The sequence below is a fragment of the Delphinus delphis genome, chromosome 16 (assembly GCF_949987515.2).
Source record: "Delphinus delphis chromosome 16, mDelDel1.2, whole genome shotgun sequence".
NCBI lineage: Eukaryota > Metazoa > Chordata > Mammalia > Artiodactyla > Delphinidae > Delphinus > Delphinus delphis.
In genome coordinates this window covers 40,845,247-40,861,255 of record NC_082698.1, presented here as the reverse complement: position 1 = coordinate 40,861,255, position 16,009 = coordinate 40,845,247, and the positions used below count along the sequence as shown (strand labels likewise).

Below are 16,009 nucleotides of genomic sequence, written 5' to 3'. Positions count from 1 at the left end.
ACATCTGTATCATGGAAAATCTATCCCTTCAGTCAAATAGTTGTTCTATTGGCCATTTCAAACAGTTGGTTCATTGGTAGGATTATCTCCCTGAACTTCTCTGTCCGCTTTCCCAATGCTTACGTTAAGATTTATGTTGTATAACTATTCCCCTCAAGAGTTGAGACGCCAAAATTTAAATTGTGTATCTTGTTTTCATCTGGTTAAAGTATAAGTTATCATGAAACAGATCAATAGAGACTCTGTTTTTTGAAAAATATGGGTGAAATGGGGGGCAGTGGGAAATGATCTCTGCAAAAACTGAGGAAGGACAATTTCTTTAATCACAAAAGAATTTCTGAAAACGTGCTTAATGCTTGAGTTCAAGCATTCCACATTTTGGTAAAAAGAAAAATGGGGAGCATGTCTTAAATATAATGATGAATATATTACAACCATATCATTATTTTGTGTGCCCTACCCTTCTTCCTGATTATGTATATATAATATGATTATACCTAATATGACCGGGGAGAAAAAAAGAGGGCCAATTTAAAACAAGGTTAAATTTGCTAAAAAGAATTGTGTGATACTTAAAGTGCTTCAGAACCATAAATGACTCTTTGTACTATGAAGCTTAAACCAAAAAGTTATTTATAGATTTTTATTTATTAAGATTATTAGCTTTGATGTTAATTAAAACGATGAAATTAAAGCACATTAATTAATTATGTTCTAACATTAATAGTCAAAATATTATTTAATGCTGTTAGTAGCTATCACATGAATAATAAATCATATCCCAAGGTAACCAGTTTTAAGCTGTGGCCTTATTTTCTCTCTTTTCAATGATAATCTACTTTTTCCACCTGAATTATTTTCTAAACCTTTTTCTATTTTACTTTCCTTTGGCAGCAACAACAACTGCTGAGGCCTTCTCTCCTTAAACCAGAGGTATCAATTTTCTTTTTCTTTTCAACCTTCATTGAGTCTTGACAATACTTTATGTGACTCTGAGGTCCATCTAACATGTGGGCAGGGTGGGTGGCTGCCAGTATGGCATAATTTTACAAGGAAGAGAAGAGGTGGTTTTAAATTAAAACAAATAAGCAAATAAATAAGCAAGCAAATCACCTCTCTGCTGTTTTCTGGTGACTGAAATTCCAAATTTTTAGCTTCACTCTCTGGGAATTAGATAAATAAGACCTTTGTTCCTATTAAAAACAAGCAAGCATTAAATGAAGCGAGTCATGAACCTGATCTGTCAGTTATCTTAGTGAATCTAGATTCATCAGAACTGTTCTTGAGATCAGACTTAGGTTAGGCAAAGTCTGAAGAAAGAACGCTGACATCTGTGCTAAAATAACAAAGGTAGAAATTGGGTTGTGATAAACAGACTTTGATCATTGAAATGTGATTCAAAATACTGCCTTTGGGAACATGTCTATTTTAAGATGCTTATGACATTTTCTTCTGAAAGAAGAAAAAAAGATATTTGGAGTTATATAATAAATGCATATGATTTTTATTTATTTATTATTCATATATACTTCCTAAATAAAAAACATATATATTAAAGTTAATTTTAAATATCTCCTTACTTTGGAAAATTTAGTATTTTCTAAGCTCCACTTAAAAAATTATTCCTTTATTCCTATTTCTCAACAACAGAATCTTAACTTTGCTAAAGACAGGCATTTTGTGGTTAGAATTTACTCCCCCAAATCATCGGGAGGTTGAGTGACAGGAATATTCAACTTCTATACATTTTATCAAAAATTTCCATGGAGACTTCTCCATAAACTGTTGAATCTGATAACTCAGAGTTAAAATCCAAATGCCAGTTACCTGATGCAAGGCCTTAGTCAAGCTATGTATCCTCCTAAGCATCAATTTCATCTTTTATAGAATGTTGGCAGTAATATTTCATATATAAGCTCCTAGCTCAGCAACTGGAACATAGTGGGAAGAAATTCAGTAAATGGTAGTTATTTTTCTTGTTTTGTTTGCATCAGTATAAATTTTTATACTTTGATCAGTAAGAAACTAGGTTAATTCTGTGTGTGTGCGGTCAGCAAAAATGAATTTTTAAAATAACATTAAGCATTTGATCTGCCCATAAAAGCACCTTTTAGTAAGCTACTTAGCATGATTTTCTAAACTCTAGGATTTACCTGCTAAGTGGATGGCAAAAGGGACTGTGTGGAACAGCAAAAAAGGCCAATATTACACTCTTTTTTAGGGCTGACTTAAGGAGCTTAATGGTCACCAAGTCCTTCCTCCATTTTCTTTTTTTCTGGGTGGTATAAGTATCCAAGACCAACCCTTCAGAGTATTCCCTTCTACTAGCTCCTGTCTCTCCCTACAGAATACAGAGTGACAGATTAAATCTATGATTGAGTTTCCTGGGCTCTTTCCCAGTTGCTCTATCCTTCTATTGTATTTTTTAAAGTCATTTGATGCCAGATATATATTGTAGCTAGCAAGAGCTAAGTTTCATTTACTGTTCAGAGAAAAAGAAAAAGCACGTGTCTGTAAATTGATTCTTTTAAAATCTGAAATCCACTCAGTCGCATTATGTTTCCATAAATATTTTTCATTATTGCTAAAAGTTATTAGAATTCAACTTCAAAACCTTTGTTTTTTTTAATTGTTGTAAGAACACATAACTTGAGATCTTTCTTCTTAGATTTTTAAGTTCACAATACAGTATTGTTAGCTATAAGCAGAATGCTGCACAGCAATCTCTAAACATTTTCATCTTGCTTAATTCAAACTTTAGACCTGTTACATAGCAACTCCACATTTCCCCCTCTCGCCATCACCTGGCAACCATCATTTTACTTTCTGCTTCTCTGAGATTGACTATTTTAGATACCATATGTAAGTGAAGTCATGCAGCATTTGCCCTTCTGTGACTGGCTTATTTCACTTAGCACAGTGTTCTCAAGTTTCATCCATGTGGTAGCATATGGCAAGAGTTCCTTCTTTTTTCTCTTTTGAAGGCTGAATAATACTCCATTATGTACCACATTTTCTTTATACATTCTTCCATTCATGGACATTTAGGTTTCAACTTCAAAATCACTTGGCAGTCTTTGCTCAGTCTCCCTATGTATTAGATAAAACATGCATTGGTCAAGTAGTTAAATATTACTTCTGAGACCTATTTGCTTCATTTAAACCAGTATAATTACGTTGGGTTTTGGATGCCTCAGAGGTCTAAGCCTACCAATATGAAACGTGTATTTTTTAAATTTTTTAAATTTGTATTTTTTAAATACACGTTTTAAAAACGTGTATTTTAAAAATTTGAATAAGTCAAACTTAGACTTTAACTTTGTCCCAATTTCTTATTGGTCTGAATTGGCTTCCTACAATAAAACTTTTCCTATAATAAACGTTTTTATTGGAAATAAAACTGCAGACATAAAATCATATAGTGCAGCAAAATGAATTTTTACAGCATGCTCATGCCCTACTAGCTCTCCGGTAGCCCCTCCATGTTAACACGCAGATATTATTTCTCCTTTCCCTAACCACTCACCTAGCTTTTTTCCCAAGATAAATATTTAATACGTATATTTAATTTCAGCTTTATCAAGGTATAAGTGACAAATTAAATTGTAAGATAATTCAAGTGTCCATTGTGGTGATTTGACATATGTATACACTGTGAAAAGACTAACGCATCCTTCCTCACATATTTATCTTTTTTTAAATTATTTTTTTGGTGAGAATATTTAAGTTGTATCCTTTTAGCAAATTTCAGTCATACAGTACAGTGTTACCAACTGTAGTCACCATGTTTTATATTAGACGCTCAGACCTTGTTCATCTTATAGCTGAAAATTTGGACACTTTCACTAATCTCCTCTATTTCCTTTACTCAGCAACCACTTTTCTACTCTGTTTCTATGAGTTTGGCTTTTAATTTGGTTTTTTATTTTCAGATTCCACATATAAGTAATACCATACAGTATTTGTATCTGTGTCTGGCTTGTCTCACTTAGCATAATGCCCTCAAGGTTCATTTCATGTTGTCGTCACAAATGGCATGAGTTCCTTCTAAATATAGCCATTTATTGCTCAGTAGTAGCAATATTGTAGCCAATGAGGTTTTTCCGAAGTGGGATTACTGCCAATTGAACCAGATTGGTTTGTCTGTTTTTGAAGTTTATATAAATAGAATAATATAGAATCATGTTTCATTTTGTACCTGACTTCCTTTGCTCATCATTCTGTTGGGGAGATTCATCTCTGCTATGTGATGTAGTAGTGTGCTTATCTCATGGACTTTTGCATCAGTTCCAGTTTTGGGTTGTTACAAATGATGCATTTTGGTGAACAATTTTACATATATATGTTGGGCACGTAGACTGAACTAAATTGAATTTCTGTGAAAAGAGATGCATATATTTGACTTTGGTATTATTCCCAAACATTTCCCAAATGGTTTTGCTAATTTATAATCCCTCCAGAAGTATATGAGAGCTCCATGTCCTTGATGCAAGATGGTATTGCTGATCTATCTATCTATATATATATTACTTTTAGTTAATCTTGTGGGTAAACTGAATCCTTTTTAACATCAAAACTGGATTCCTTTGCAGTTAATTCACAAAGTATTTGTAACCGCAAATGCATCAGAGAGTACATTTAGTAGAGTAATTGCAAACTTATAAAAATCTAGGGAAGTGATGTAAATGAACAGAGTTTATTCAATGTAAAAATAAAAAAGAGCAGATGGGGCATCCTATTGTGACTGGGGGTGTAGATGTAAAATAGTCTGGTGGAGAATACAGCAGTAACCAGGAGAAAACATGATTGCTTTAAGGAGTAGTACCACCAACTAAATTCATGACGTGTAAAAATATGAGCCCAGTGTTGCCATCTTTTTATTTTTTGAGAGAAATCAAAACTCAGATCTTTAATAGCATTTTCTGATGAGCATTTGGGCAACTAATCACTTTTTTAAAATGATATTTGCCAAACAAAGCACAAGTGAAGTCTATTGTACATTTCCATCATGCAGGCTGTGAATTTCCACACTTTTTAAATGATATATTAGTGTCCACAGAGGACTTTTTTTCCTAACTAATACTATACCTGGATCAACAAAATTAGTTCTTATGAATAGTAGATGATCTTAGAAATAAGTATCCACTGGTTTTCCTATGTATACCTATACGTTTTCCTTCTTCCCTTTTCTTACTTCATTGTAAATTAATTTGGTTAAACCTTGGCAGTTCAATTTATTTAAACGTTAAAATGGAGTTAAAGAGGAAAATACAGTGAAATTGAATTTAATAGTTATTTAAAGCTAGTTCTATATGTATGTCTCAGGAAAAATATCTTCCCATAAGTGTAGAGTGACAAAAATCAATATTGTCTGGAATTTAGAACTGGAAACCTTGAAAGGGCCTATTGTCTGACAAATTTCTTTAAAAAAAATTAAATTCAGAATTAGCAGTATGTTTTAAAATGTAAATATCCTTGCGCTATATCGCATATTAGCACATTTTTTATTAATGTATAAATGATTTTCAGATCCTTTCATAAGAATAGCATTTGGTGAATGGGAGAGCTCTAGATACTAGAAAATTGTTATCAGGATGATGAAACAGTGCTGAAGATAATGGTATAATTTTCTTCAAGGCTAAAGTCTATTAGTAATGTGTTAACTAGATTGAAATATTAACTGTCTATTGATAGTTTTAAAAATTATCTAAGAACAAATGGTATGCTTATCTGTTATCTTTAACAGGTTTACCATTAGACAAAATTTACTTTCCCCCTCCTCAGTTCTAATAGCATAACTTAATTTTGTGTAAGAGTTACAGCCAAATATATATATATATTTGAATATGTCTAACATTTTTAATTAAAGTTATTTTGACAGCAGTGTTTTGAGTCATCGAATACTAGGTCTGGAAATCTGACATTGAGCTGAAATGTGATAAGAATTTATTTTCAAATGCGATTTCTCTTTTTGAATAATAGGAGTTATCCATGGAGTCTGGAATTGATCCTGGCCAGGAATATGGACAAGATTATTACAGTTATGAGCATGGGTACATCTTCAGATTTTTTATCCAGTATCTTAATATTTTTATGAATAATAAGGTGTTATTAAATGATTATTATTACTAGCATTTTTATGAGTGTCATTTCATCAGTTTCATTTTTGAAAATGAGTTATGTATCTAGTTTTAGCTTCAATCAAGTTTAACCATGTTTCTATATTGAATTCTGTTTTGATGTTTATATTGATATTGGCTACAACTTGAAAAATGCAATAAAATTATTCAAATTATTTAAATGAGAAATAGAAGTCAAACATATTTGCTCAATTCCTGAATTCACCATTTCTTTCATATGAGATATTTAATATTTTATCTAACCAATCAGCCTCAAGATTTGCCCAAGAGAAACGAAGAAAACATACTTTAGAATCCAGTAATAAGCATTTCGAAAGTCAGTTCTACACACATAAGTTAACTGCTTTCTAAACATACAGTAGAGGAAAATAAAGACCATTACAGATCACATTTGAAGCAGATTTTTACTATAAACTTAGAGAATTTATGTTTTGAATAAGCTATCATACTTTCAGAAAGAACCAATTTGGTGCCCTAAATTCTTCAGTTAGTCAAGGAAAAATATTCCTTTCTCTTTAGTCTCTCCTAAAACTTAAATCTGAAATAACTCTTTTTCTTGTTATTCCAGGGTACCATTATGGCAAAAGTCATTGGTCATCAGGTTGTAGTTCTTTCTCTATGATTTTGTAACTAGTTTACAAGGAGCCCAACAGGTGCTGTATAAATATCTGTTGATTGAATGATGAAGAAAAAGAAGAAAACAGAGATCAGTCATGGTTATACAGATCAAATGAAAAACTGCTTAAAGTTGTAAGTTTCTGTTACAGGTATGAAATGCCTCAATATGGAAGTCGCCGTCGTTTGTTACCACCAACTGGACAAGAGGAATATGGTGAGGTGGTTGGCGAAGCTGAGGAGGAATATGAGGAAGAAGAGGTAATTACTGTAATTTTTTAATGGAATATTAATATTTCAAGAATAATATTTTTTAGCCCTATTTGAATAGCAGGCTACAAAACATTTCAAAATTTCAGAAATCCTATTCACTTAGTAGTTGATTTCCATAGAACAATTTAATAACGCTAACCATTCCATTGCCTTGTCTACAGAAAGAAATTTTTTATAAGTTTATTTATTTCTATAAAACATTAAACACTTGGAATAAAGCCACAATAAAATTTATATTTTATAAAATCCTAAATGTTATTCCATAAAGATATTATAATCAAATATGTTAAAAAGTATTTTGCAAAACAAAATGCTCCCACATTGTCTAGCAAACCTAAAACTCATGAAAGTACAATATCAATCTTTTAATTAAGAGAAAAATAAAACCACCAGTATTCTTAATGGAATTACATCATTTAATTCATCTATATCAATTCTTATACTTTGCCTGAAATATTTATTTGGAATACTTATCCAAAAATTTTAAAGAAAAAAGTTTTAATGTCACTGTACTTTTACCCTGTTCAAAATTTTACAAATAGTCAGATTTTACATTAGCTATTCAGATAAGCTATCATAATTTCCTGATTGCTTAAAATTTTGTTAAAGCAAATACATAAAACTATTAATCAAAGTCTAGGGATGGGAGAGGGAAGAGGTAATGATTAATTTTCTTTCTCCTTTGATCTAAGGTGCAAAATAAATTTTGAGTAAGAAAAAATGAGAAAGCATTAAATTTTGGTATTATAAGGTAAAAGCTAAAATAAAATAATTTACATTTCCTTGAACACCTTCTGCCTATATGCAGTGGGGATAAACAGTAGGGAATTGTGTGATTGTTCTATGAAACCAGTTTTATAACTTGCATGAAGCTGTCAGCCTGCAGATTCACTCTTGCTTAACTTGTGTGAGACATGGTCACATCATAACCATTCCCCAGCTGACACTTCAATTGCATTTTCGTGATTTTCAGGAAAAGGCAAAGAAAGTTAAAAAACCAAAAGTTGAAATTAGAGAGCCTAGTGAGGAGGAAGAAGTAGTTGTCACTATTGAAAAGCCACCAGCAGCTGAGCCAACATACACGACGTGGAAGAGTGCCAGGATATTCCCCATGATTTTTAAGAAAGTTAGAGGACTAGCTGATAGAAGAGGCGTCATTGACCTTGAAGATGAAGAGTGGCAGAGACGCCTTGAGGCAGAAGATAAAGATTATTTGAAACTAACACTGGACCAAGAGGAAGCTACAGAAAGCACGGTAGAGTCAGAGGAGGAATCCTCAAGTGACTATACTGAATACAGTGAAGAGGAATCCGAGTTCAGTGAGTCTGAGACGACAGAAGAGTCTGAATCAGAGACACCCTCTGAGGAGGAAGAAAGTTCTACCCCTGAATCAGAAGAATCCACGGAGTCAGAAGGAGAAAAGGCAAGGAAGAACATTTTTCTTGCAAGAAGGAGGCCCATTGCTGAAGAGGTGCAGAAAGTCAAAGATAGAAAAGAGGAGCTACCTGAAGAGCCAGAAGAACGGAACGTGGAAGAAGAGGAGGAACGCCCAGCAGAACAGGAAAGTGAGCTGGCCCCTGTGGAAGAGCCCACGGACCTCGAATCTCAAGACATCACTGAGGAGGGCAGTGCAGAATCAGCTTCAATGGAAGGAGGTGTGGAAAGTGAGGAGGAGTCAGAATCAAGTATGAGTAGCAGTAGTAGTGAAAGTCAGTCTGGAGGTCCTTGGGGCTTTCAGGTGCCAGAGTATGACCCAAGCAAGCAGGCAAACGAAAAGAAGCCTCCAGGAGCAAGCTCAGAAGGTTACAACACAGCACTTTAAAAGAGATCACAGTAGGTGAAAGTTTTGCAGTGATGAGTGCTCTTGTGTGCAGTGCCTTCTGTGTGTTCTCTGAAATGACACTTGAAGGGGAGGAAATTGATCATAATTCTGATCTGACTTAAGATTTAGAAGCATGCCAGAGAAGTGAATATATATGCTATCCAAACAGATTTGTATATCAGAATATATTAGGGTAAATCTGACTGATCTTTCCTATATTAGTAATTCAGAAGACATGCAATCAGTTAATCAGTATTTAATATTTCATAGTGTGATTTCTGTTAATGCAATGTGGCATTATGTATTGCCAGTAATGCTCTGACTACTGGAATGGACTATATGAATATATATATATATATATATATATATATATATATATATAGACACAGACACACACACACATATATTATATATATATATATATATATATATATATATATATATATAGTGGTTTTGTATCATAAATCCTTAGGACAATATGTAACAAATAAGATCTCTACAAGACTACTTTTGCATATATGTACATTTCAGATGGCAAACATATTATCAAAAATATCATGAACATGTTCAATTAGGTTTATAGCTGGCAGTTTCAAATATTAGAAGTTAAATGATATAAATTTAAAAAAATAAAAGTTATCACCATTTCCCTTCTGTTGTGGATAGGAATTAAAGTGGATTTAGAAAAAAATTGAATTGTAACAGTTATAAATTTTTTTTCTGGGTAACATAATTTTGAAATATATATCTGGAAATCCAAAATCATGGCTTACTTAGTGCAACATGTTGGTACTTTACATATCCCAAAAATGGCAATACTATTTTAAGAATAACCAAGGAGTTTTTCACCTCTGCACCTTGTCATTTCTAATGTGGATTGGTAAAAGAAAAATAAATTTGTGAAAATTTCCATTGTGTTCCAGTTGCTTACTAAAGGAAAATTTACAATCATTAGTTTTCTGTTTTGTGTATTACAAAATAAATTGTGCAGGATGGGAAGATATTTTCTTTTAAGTTAACATATATTTAAATGGATGATCCAGAAAACCAGGACACTTCAAGTGAATAAATGCATTAAATTATACAAAAAGTTTGGCTAATAATGGAGGATTAATTAAGAATTACAATACTGTGGGTTTAAAAATATCTTTAAAATATTGGAAATGGAAGTATTAGCATGAACAGAATATACTAATAATGCTGGGTTTTTCCCTTCAATTTAACATTCCTGAAAAGTATAGCAACTGTCAAAGAACGGATCAGATTCTTAAATATAACCAGTATACTTTTTTTTCATAGTATAGCAGTAATTTGATCTAAAATAATACAAGTACTTCCTGAAATGTATACTTTCCAATCTAGCAAAATTTTTCAGAAGTTATTAAGCTCTCAAACCAATGAAGAATTTGTGGAAGAGAAACTGATGTTAATAAAAAGGTTCTTCCCTCTACCTCTTGGGTTGTTACTTTTGATAGCTTTCTGTCAAAGGTTTTGAATTTTGCAGGCATTGTACTCTTTACCCTTTTAATTCCTTTGATAATGATTCATGCTTTTTTATTTTGACAGTGGGCAAGAAAAAGAATGATAAAGTTAGTTGTTGATCGAGAGTATGAAAGTAGCTCAGCTGGAGAAGACAGTGCTCCTGAATGTCAGAGGAACCGTCTTCACAACCCCAATATCCACAGTAATATCAATGGCAATATATACATTGCACAGAATGGCTCTGTGGTGAGAACCCGCCGTGCCTGCCTCACTGATAACTTAAAAGTTACTTCCCCTGTTCAATTGGGGAGGCACTTTAAGAAACTAGACAAGTTGGCAGTGACACATGAAGAGACTGTCCCCTTGAACACATTATCAAAGGGGCCATTTTCTACTGAGAAAATGAACACAAGACCAACTCTGGTTACATTTGCCCCTTACCACGTGGGGACTGACAGTACAACAGTGAAGCCTTTGGGGAACAGGCTGAAAAGCACAGTTGAACAAGAGTCCATGGTTGACAGTAAGAACATCAAGGAGGTTCTGGACTTCCATAGTGACCACACGCAGTCAGATGATGAGGAGCTTTGGATGGGTCCCTGGAACAACCTCCATATACCAATGACAAAACTGTGACTGATTTTTTTTTAAGTTATTTTGTTTTTACTTCAGTTTTTAATAAACTGCCCTTTTTATTGTCACTGAGAAAACAACGTATGGGATTTATATCATGCACACAAGCTAAAACTTTGAACAGTAGGCTTTAAAGTTTAAAAAGAGACAGATTTACACTCACATTTGTATCAACTAATTGTTCTTCCCAAATAAATATCTTTTTGGACAGACTCTCAATTCACTATATAACGTCATTTAAACATTTAGCTGTTTTTTGGGGCCTTGAAATGTTTTTCATTTTAATAAAGAAGAAATAATATTTACTAAATAAGCATTTATATTTTGTTGATTAACATAGATTACTTTTCATCTCTAGCTTCACAGAACTTGTTTTGGTGCATGTAATTTTACTTTTCATAAAAAATGGGAAAAATTTATATTAGAGGATTTTACAGGTAACGGTTTTATACAGTTGCTGTCTATACCATCCTGATTTTTTAAATGAAAGACTGAATTACAAAGAGTGATAGTTAATGTGGGGACCTTCTGTAAATTATGTAGAATCATGGGCCTATTTTCCTTATTGTACAATAGAAAGTTTTTCAAATTTTTCGTATGTATATGTTGACCTATTAAACAACACTTGAAGTCATATCTCTTTTATAAATATCATTTACAATTTTCCCTGGTGTGCGCCCCACACTCTGTAAACACTCTAACCATACCAATCATAATAGGCAATTTAGTGTAGCCATTTGAAGTTAAATAATTATTTGGAGCATCAGAGCAAAAGCTTCCTGAGGCAAGAAAGGGTCAAATAGGCAGTAATGCATCTAGAGCCACAATTTCAGTATGGAAGGTATAGTAAGATCAGAGAAGTCTCACATTAATGCCACCAAACAGGAATATTTTATTAACTCAGTATAAAGGAATTTGGCAGGGTCAAGAACTTATATAATATGTGAAATGCCAATAAAGGCTGTAAATTCATAGCTTCAAACATATTATAGTATTTTACTTTTCCCAGCTCCAGTTTATTCATAAAATATTTAATGCACATAGTATGTGCATAAAATGTAGACCAGAAAATGATCGCCTGGGTCCATCCATTTTTTTAATCAAAGAACCCAGTCTTGATTTTTCACCATTGAACAAAGCACAGTGTTTCACCATTAACAGAAATGAAAACAAAATATCCTTTCAGAAAAAAATCCCCCAAACTTGCCTTGTGTGTTGCATTCTCTCCAGATATAAAAAGGATGAAGCAATATAATTTAAAAGAATTCAGAATTTCTTATGGCTTAGTATTTTATAGATGTAGCTCACCTCAAATTTTGCACAGTATTGACCAAGTTCAGATTTCAATAAAATTCTGTCATGCACGATTATATGGTTGAAAGACTGAATAATGTGTTACTATTTCTCTCCTACATAGTTCATATTTTAAAACTTGTTTATTATAATGCTATTTCCTTATTTCCAAAGTGAACAAATTGTATGTAACTTAACTTACATGAGTAGTATGTTTTAATTTCAAATTTCAAAAAGTATTTGAGATCGAATACAGTAACATCTCATTTATCTGACATTATTGGAAATTAATGCATTCTACACTCTTGCCAGAAAAACTATCAGCATTAACTGGGAGCTTATTAGAAATGTAGAATCTTGCCCACACCCCCAGGTCTGCTTAACAAGAATCCATGTTCTCACAAGATCCCAAGGTGGTTTCTATGCATATTAACTTTTGAGAAGTAATTACCATTAATACCATTGAACTCCAGGGCTTACTCCTTGAAACACCAAAGCAATTGTTTTTAGTTTAAAATATTTTGGATAGAAGTTATATTAAACATATTGTGTTTTCCTACGTGCTCAATCAGAAATCACTAAATATAAGTTAATAATTTCCTGATGTCCCAGGGTCATCTCAATTAGCATCCTGGTATTCTTTCTGCATATAGATTATGTTGGGTTTTTTTTCTTTCTCCAATTTCATGCTGTGATATTTAACTAATTTTGTCACTGCCTCTCTCTAAAATTCATCTTCCAGTTTACTTTGAATCTTCTGGTGAGAAAGTTTGTGTCTTTGTTTTCCTTGTTATTGAAAAATCATTAAAACCTAAGATAGGGATAAGGTATGTGGATTCAAGCAAAAGTGATTCTAAGAAGCTTTTCAGGGTCACTATTGGGATCTGAGCACTGTTCCTGAAATCTGAAAGTTGGCAGAAGACTAATACCCTGATATATGAGATGTCGCTGTATTTTAATGTTCAGTTTTTACAAGGAAATATGCAAAATATTTCCAGCTACTTAGCAGACATATTTCAGCCATTTCAAGTTGACCATTTCAGTGAAAACAATCATGAAGTTAATATGTCCCTAAGTTAGTGGACATACCTAAAGATAAGCAGTATTTACACAGAGTAGCCAAATCAAATATTTGCTCAGTATATTTTGAGGTAAAGTATACATTGCAGCAAAAGCATTACCGACTAACAGCATAAATCTGGACTGATTGAATAGTAACTTTGATAGGACTTTATTCTATAAAACTCTGACTCAGGATTAAAATTGTGGAATCCAGGGGAGACATTCAAGTATGTTTAAGAATACTTCATGTAAATGACATTTCTATGTAAATGTTTATAAAGAAAGTGGTGGTTATTTTTCCTAGATGGGTACAGCAATATTTTGTGGTGGTTCTTAATCAGCACCAGCTTTCAATCAGTCAGAAGAAACAGCAGATCTTGGCTAGTTAAGATGAGAACAGACTGATATGACTATAATATTGCTAAACCTGTTGATTTTAAGAGAAGGCCTTGTTGGCATGAAGGGCAAGGCAAGGAAAATGAAAAAAATAGATTCGAGGTGACATAGGACATTTGTGACTCAAAGATCATGAAATCACAGAGGCTAATCTCTCTCTCTCAACTTCTCTTTTTCATTAGGTACAAACTGTGAGAGTTGTCATAGAATGATAACTGTAGGCTGGCCAGAAGCATCTTTTTAAATCCAGAAAAAAGTTTGTCCTGAATTTTGTATGTGATATGGCATTCATGTTATTAAACCACGTTGTTAACAGGAATGTTAAAACATGTTATTTATGCTAAGTGGTTCTTCCAAATGGGATATGGTAGCTACTATTAAAATATTGTTAATTTATGTATCATAGAGCCAGAAAAAATTGAATATTGATTCTTGAGGGAAGACATTTTCTTTCTTTTACTTCATGAGCCTTACTTTTTCTCTTCCTCTGCTTCACTTTCTGCACTTTCTGCCATGAGTGGGGCTTATATACCACTTAAATTAATTAGTAAAATAGGCAGAAAGTTCTAATAATCCATTCTCAGGGCACATGCCCACTGGTGCCTGAAAATAACATAGCGATAAAGCTGAGAGATAGGTTCAAAATTATATTGAGGACCTCTACTTTTTATTGATAGTTTCTTCCTCTACTCAAATGATAACATGGATTCTTTTGCTCTATTTTTTTCTTCTCTTGTTTTTGCATTTGTTGACTTTGATCTTTATAATAACAATCTTTACTTTTTAGATTGGTATTCTTTCATTGCAATCTACTTTATATTTATGATAAGTTAAGCACATATATGGAAGGCTTGAACAATGTCTATAGTTTGGAAAATTATCAACACATTCACTGCTCTCCCAGTTTCTTTTATCCAAACACTTTTTTTAACAAATGTTACTGTATGTAAAATATGAATTAAAAATTTAAGTTAAAAATGCATTGTTACTCACTACACAATGTTTCAAAAATAAATTTCCATTTGAAAAAAATGGCCTCATTATTCTGTCAGGTGGGGATAAACATCAGTAACGATTTTCCTATTTACATGTTTAGTATTTCAGTTTGATAACACAAAGAAAATCCTGCTCTTCAAACTCTTATCTTTGAACAATGTGGAGAAAGGATGTGTATTTTAAAACTATCATCCTTTCTGATACATTTCATTCAGGTATACGTGTTACCAAGTACTAAGAAGAGTGGGACACTGTTTTCTAACATTCCACCTATCCACTTACTTTTAAAACAATTTTTATAATCACATAAACACTAAGATGTTAATATATAATCCGTCAGCATGTCCATAGAAATGCTAAATGACAGCATAAATATATCAAGAATTATAGTCAATATGAAGTTACATGCCTTTTTACATGATTGAGTTGGGTGTTTCAGGTTCATAATTTGTATATTTATATCTTTATCTATTATTCATCCACCTATCTAGCTATGTTCATATTTCCCTGGATACATGCAGCTTACCTTAGCTTTATAATGCAGCTGATGATATAATAACTTCAATCGTCTTTTTTTTTTTTTTTTTTTTTTTTTTTTTTTTGCCGTACGCGGGCCTCTCACTGTTGTGGCCTCTCCCACTGCGGAGCACAGGCTCCGGACGCGCAGGCTCAGCGGCCCACGGCTCACGGGCCCAGCCGCTCCATGGATGTGTCAATCGTCTTTTATCTCAAACAATCAGTATTCGGAAGAATAAGTTTTTTGAAACAACTGTCTCGAATACAGAGTAAATTCTTGGCCTTTTGCCCCTTTGCTCTTCGTATCATAGAATAGAATTTTATTCATCTTTGTATTTCTGGTGCTCACACCAGAAAAATATTGCATTTAATAGAAGAGTTAATTCTAGCCCTGTCACTGCGTGACCTTGGGTGGGTCACTTGACAATTTACCCCATTGGGAAATGACAATAATAACGTCCATCTCAAATAAGAGATAAAATCAGAGATTTGATCTGAACATATTTTTCCATCTCTATAATGGAATATAGAGATGGAAAGAGAATAAAAATTAGAAAGTGTTCTTCATATTCATAAATATGGCCAGATTATAATATTTTACTTGCTAAACACCAGTGTAACTTTTACTGACCTATTCCAAGTAGTAGATAGATCTAAGTTATAAGAAAATACATCTTTCCTCCAGGTAACGAAAATGGTTTGTATTTTTTTTTTTTTTTCCTTTTGCGGTACGCGGGCCTCTCACTGTTGTGGCCTCTCCCGTTGTGGGGCACAGGCTCCG

The 16,009-nt window shown here is 33.0% G+C and overlaps 1 protein-coding gene across 8 annotated transcripts in view; it reads left to right on the top strand.

Annotated features, from left to right (window-relative positions):
* Positions 1–11,914, top strand: part of PCDH15 (protocadherin related 15) — a 724,552-nt gene extending 712,638 nt beyond the window's left edge. For 3 of the 8 annotated variants that reach the window (XM_060034587.1, XM_060034588.1, XM_060034589.1), the window contains 2 exons: positions 6,908–7,016; positions 10,417–11,914. In XM_060034587.1, coding sequence (XP_059890570.1) covers positions 6,908–7,016; positions 10,417–10,968 — 661 coding nt within the window. In that variant the 3' untranslated portion in view covers positions 10,969–11,914. Of the gene's footprint in view, positions 1–894; positions 934–5,982; positions 6,054–6,907; positions 7,017–8,001; positions 8,897–10,416 lie in introns of those variants that run through there. The other 5 variants (XM_060034586.1, XM_060034585.1, XM_060034583.1 and 2 more) reach the window with 3 other exon arrangements.
* Positions 11,915–16,009: the final 4,095 nt, after the last annotated feature.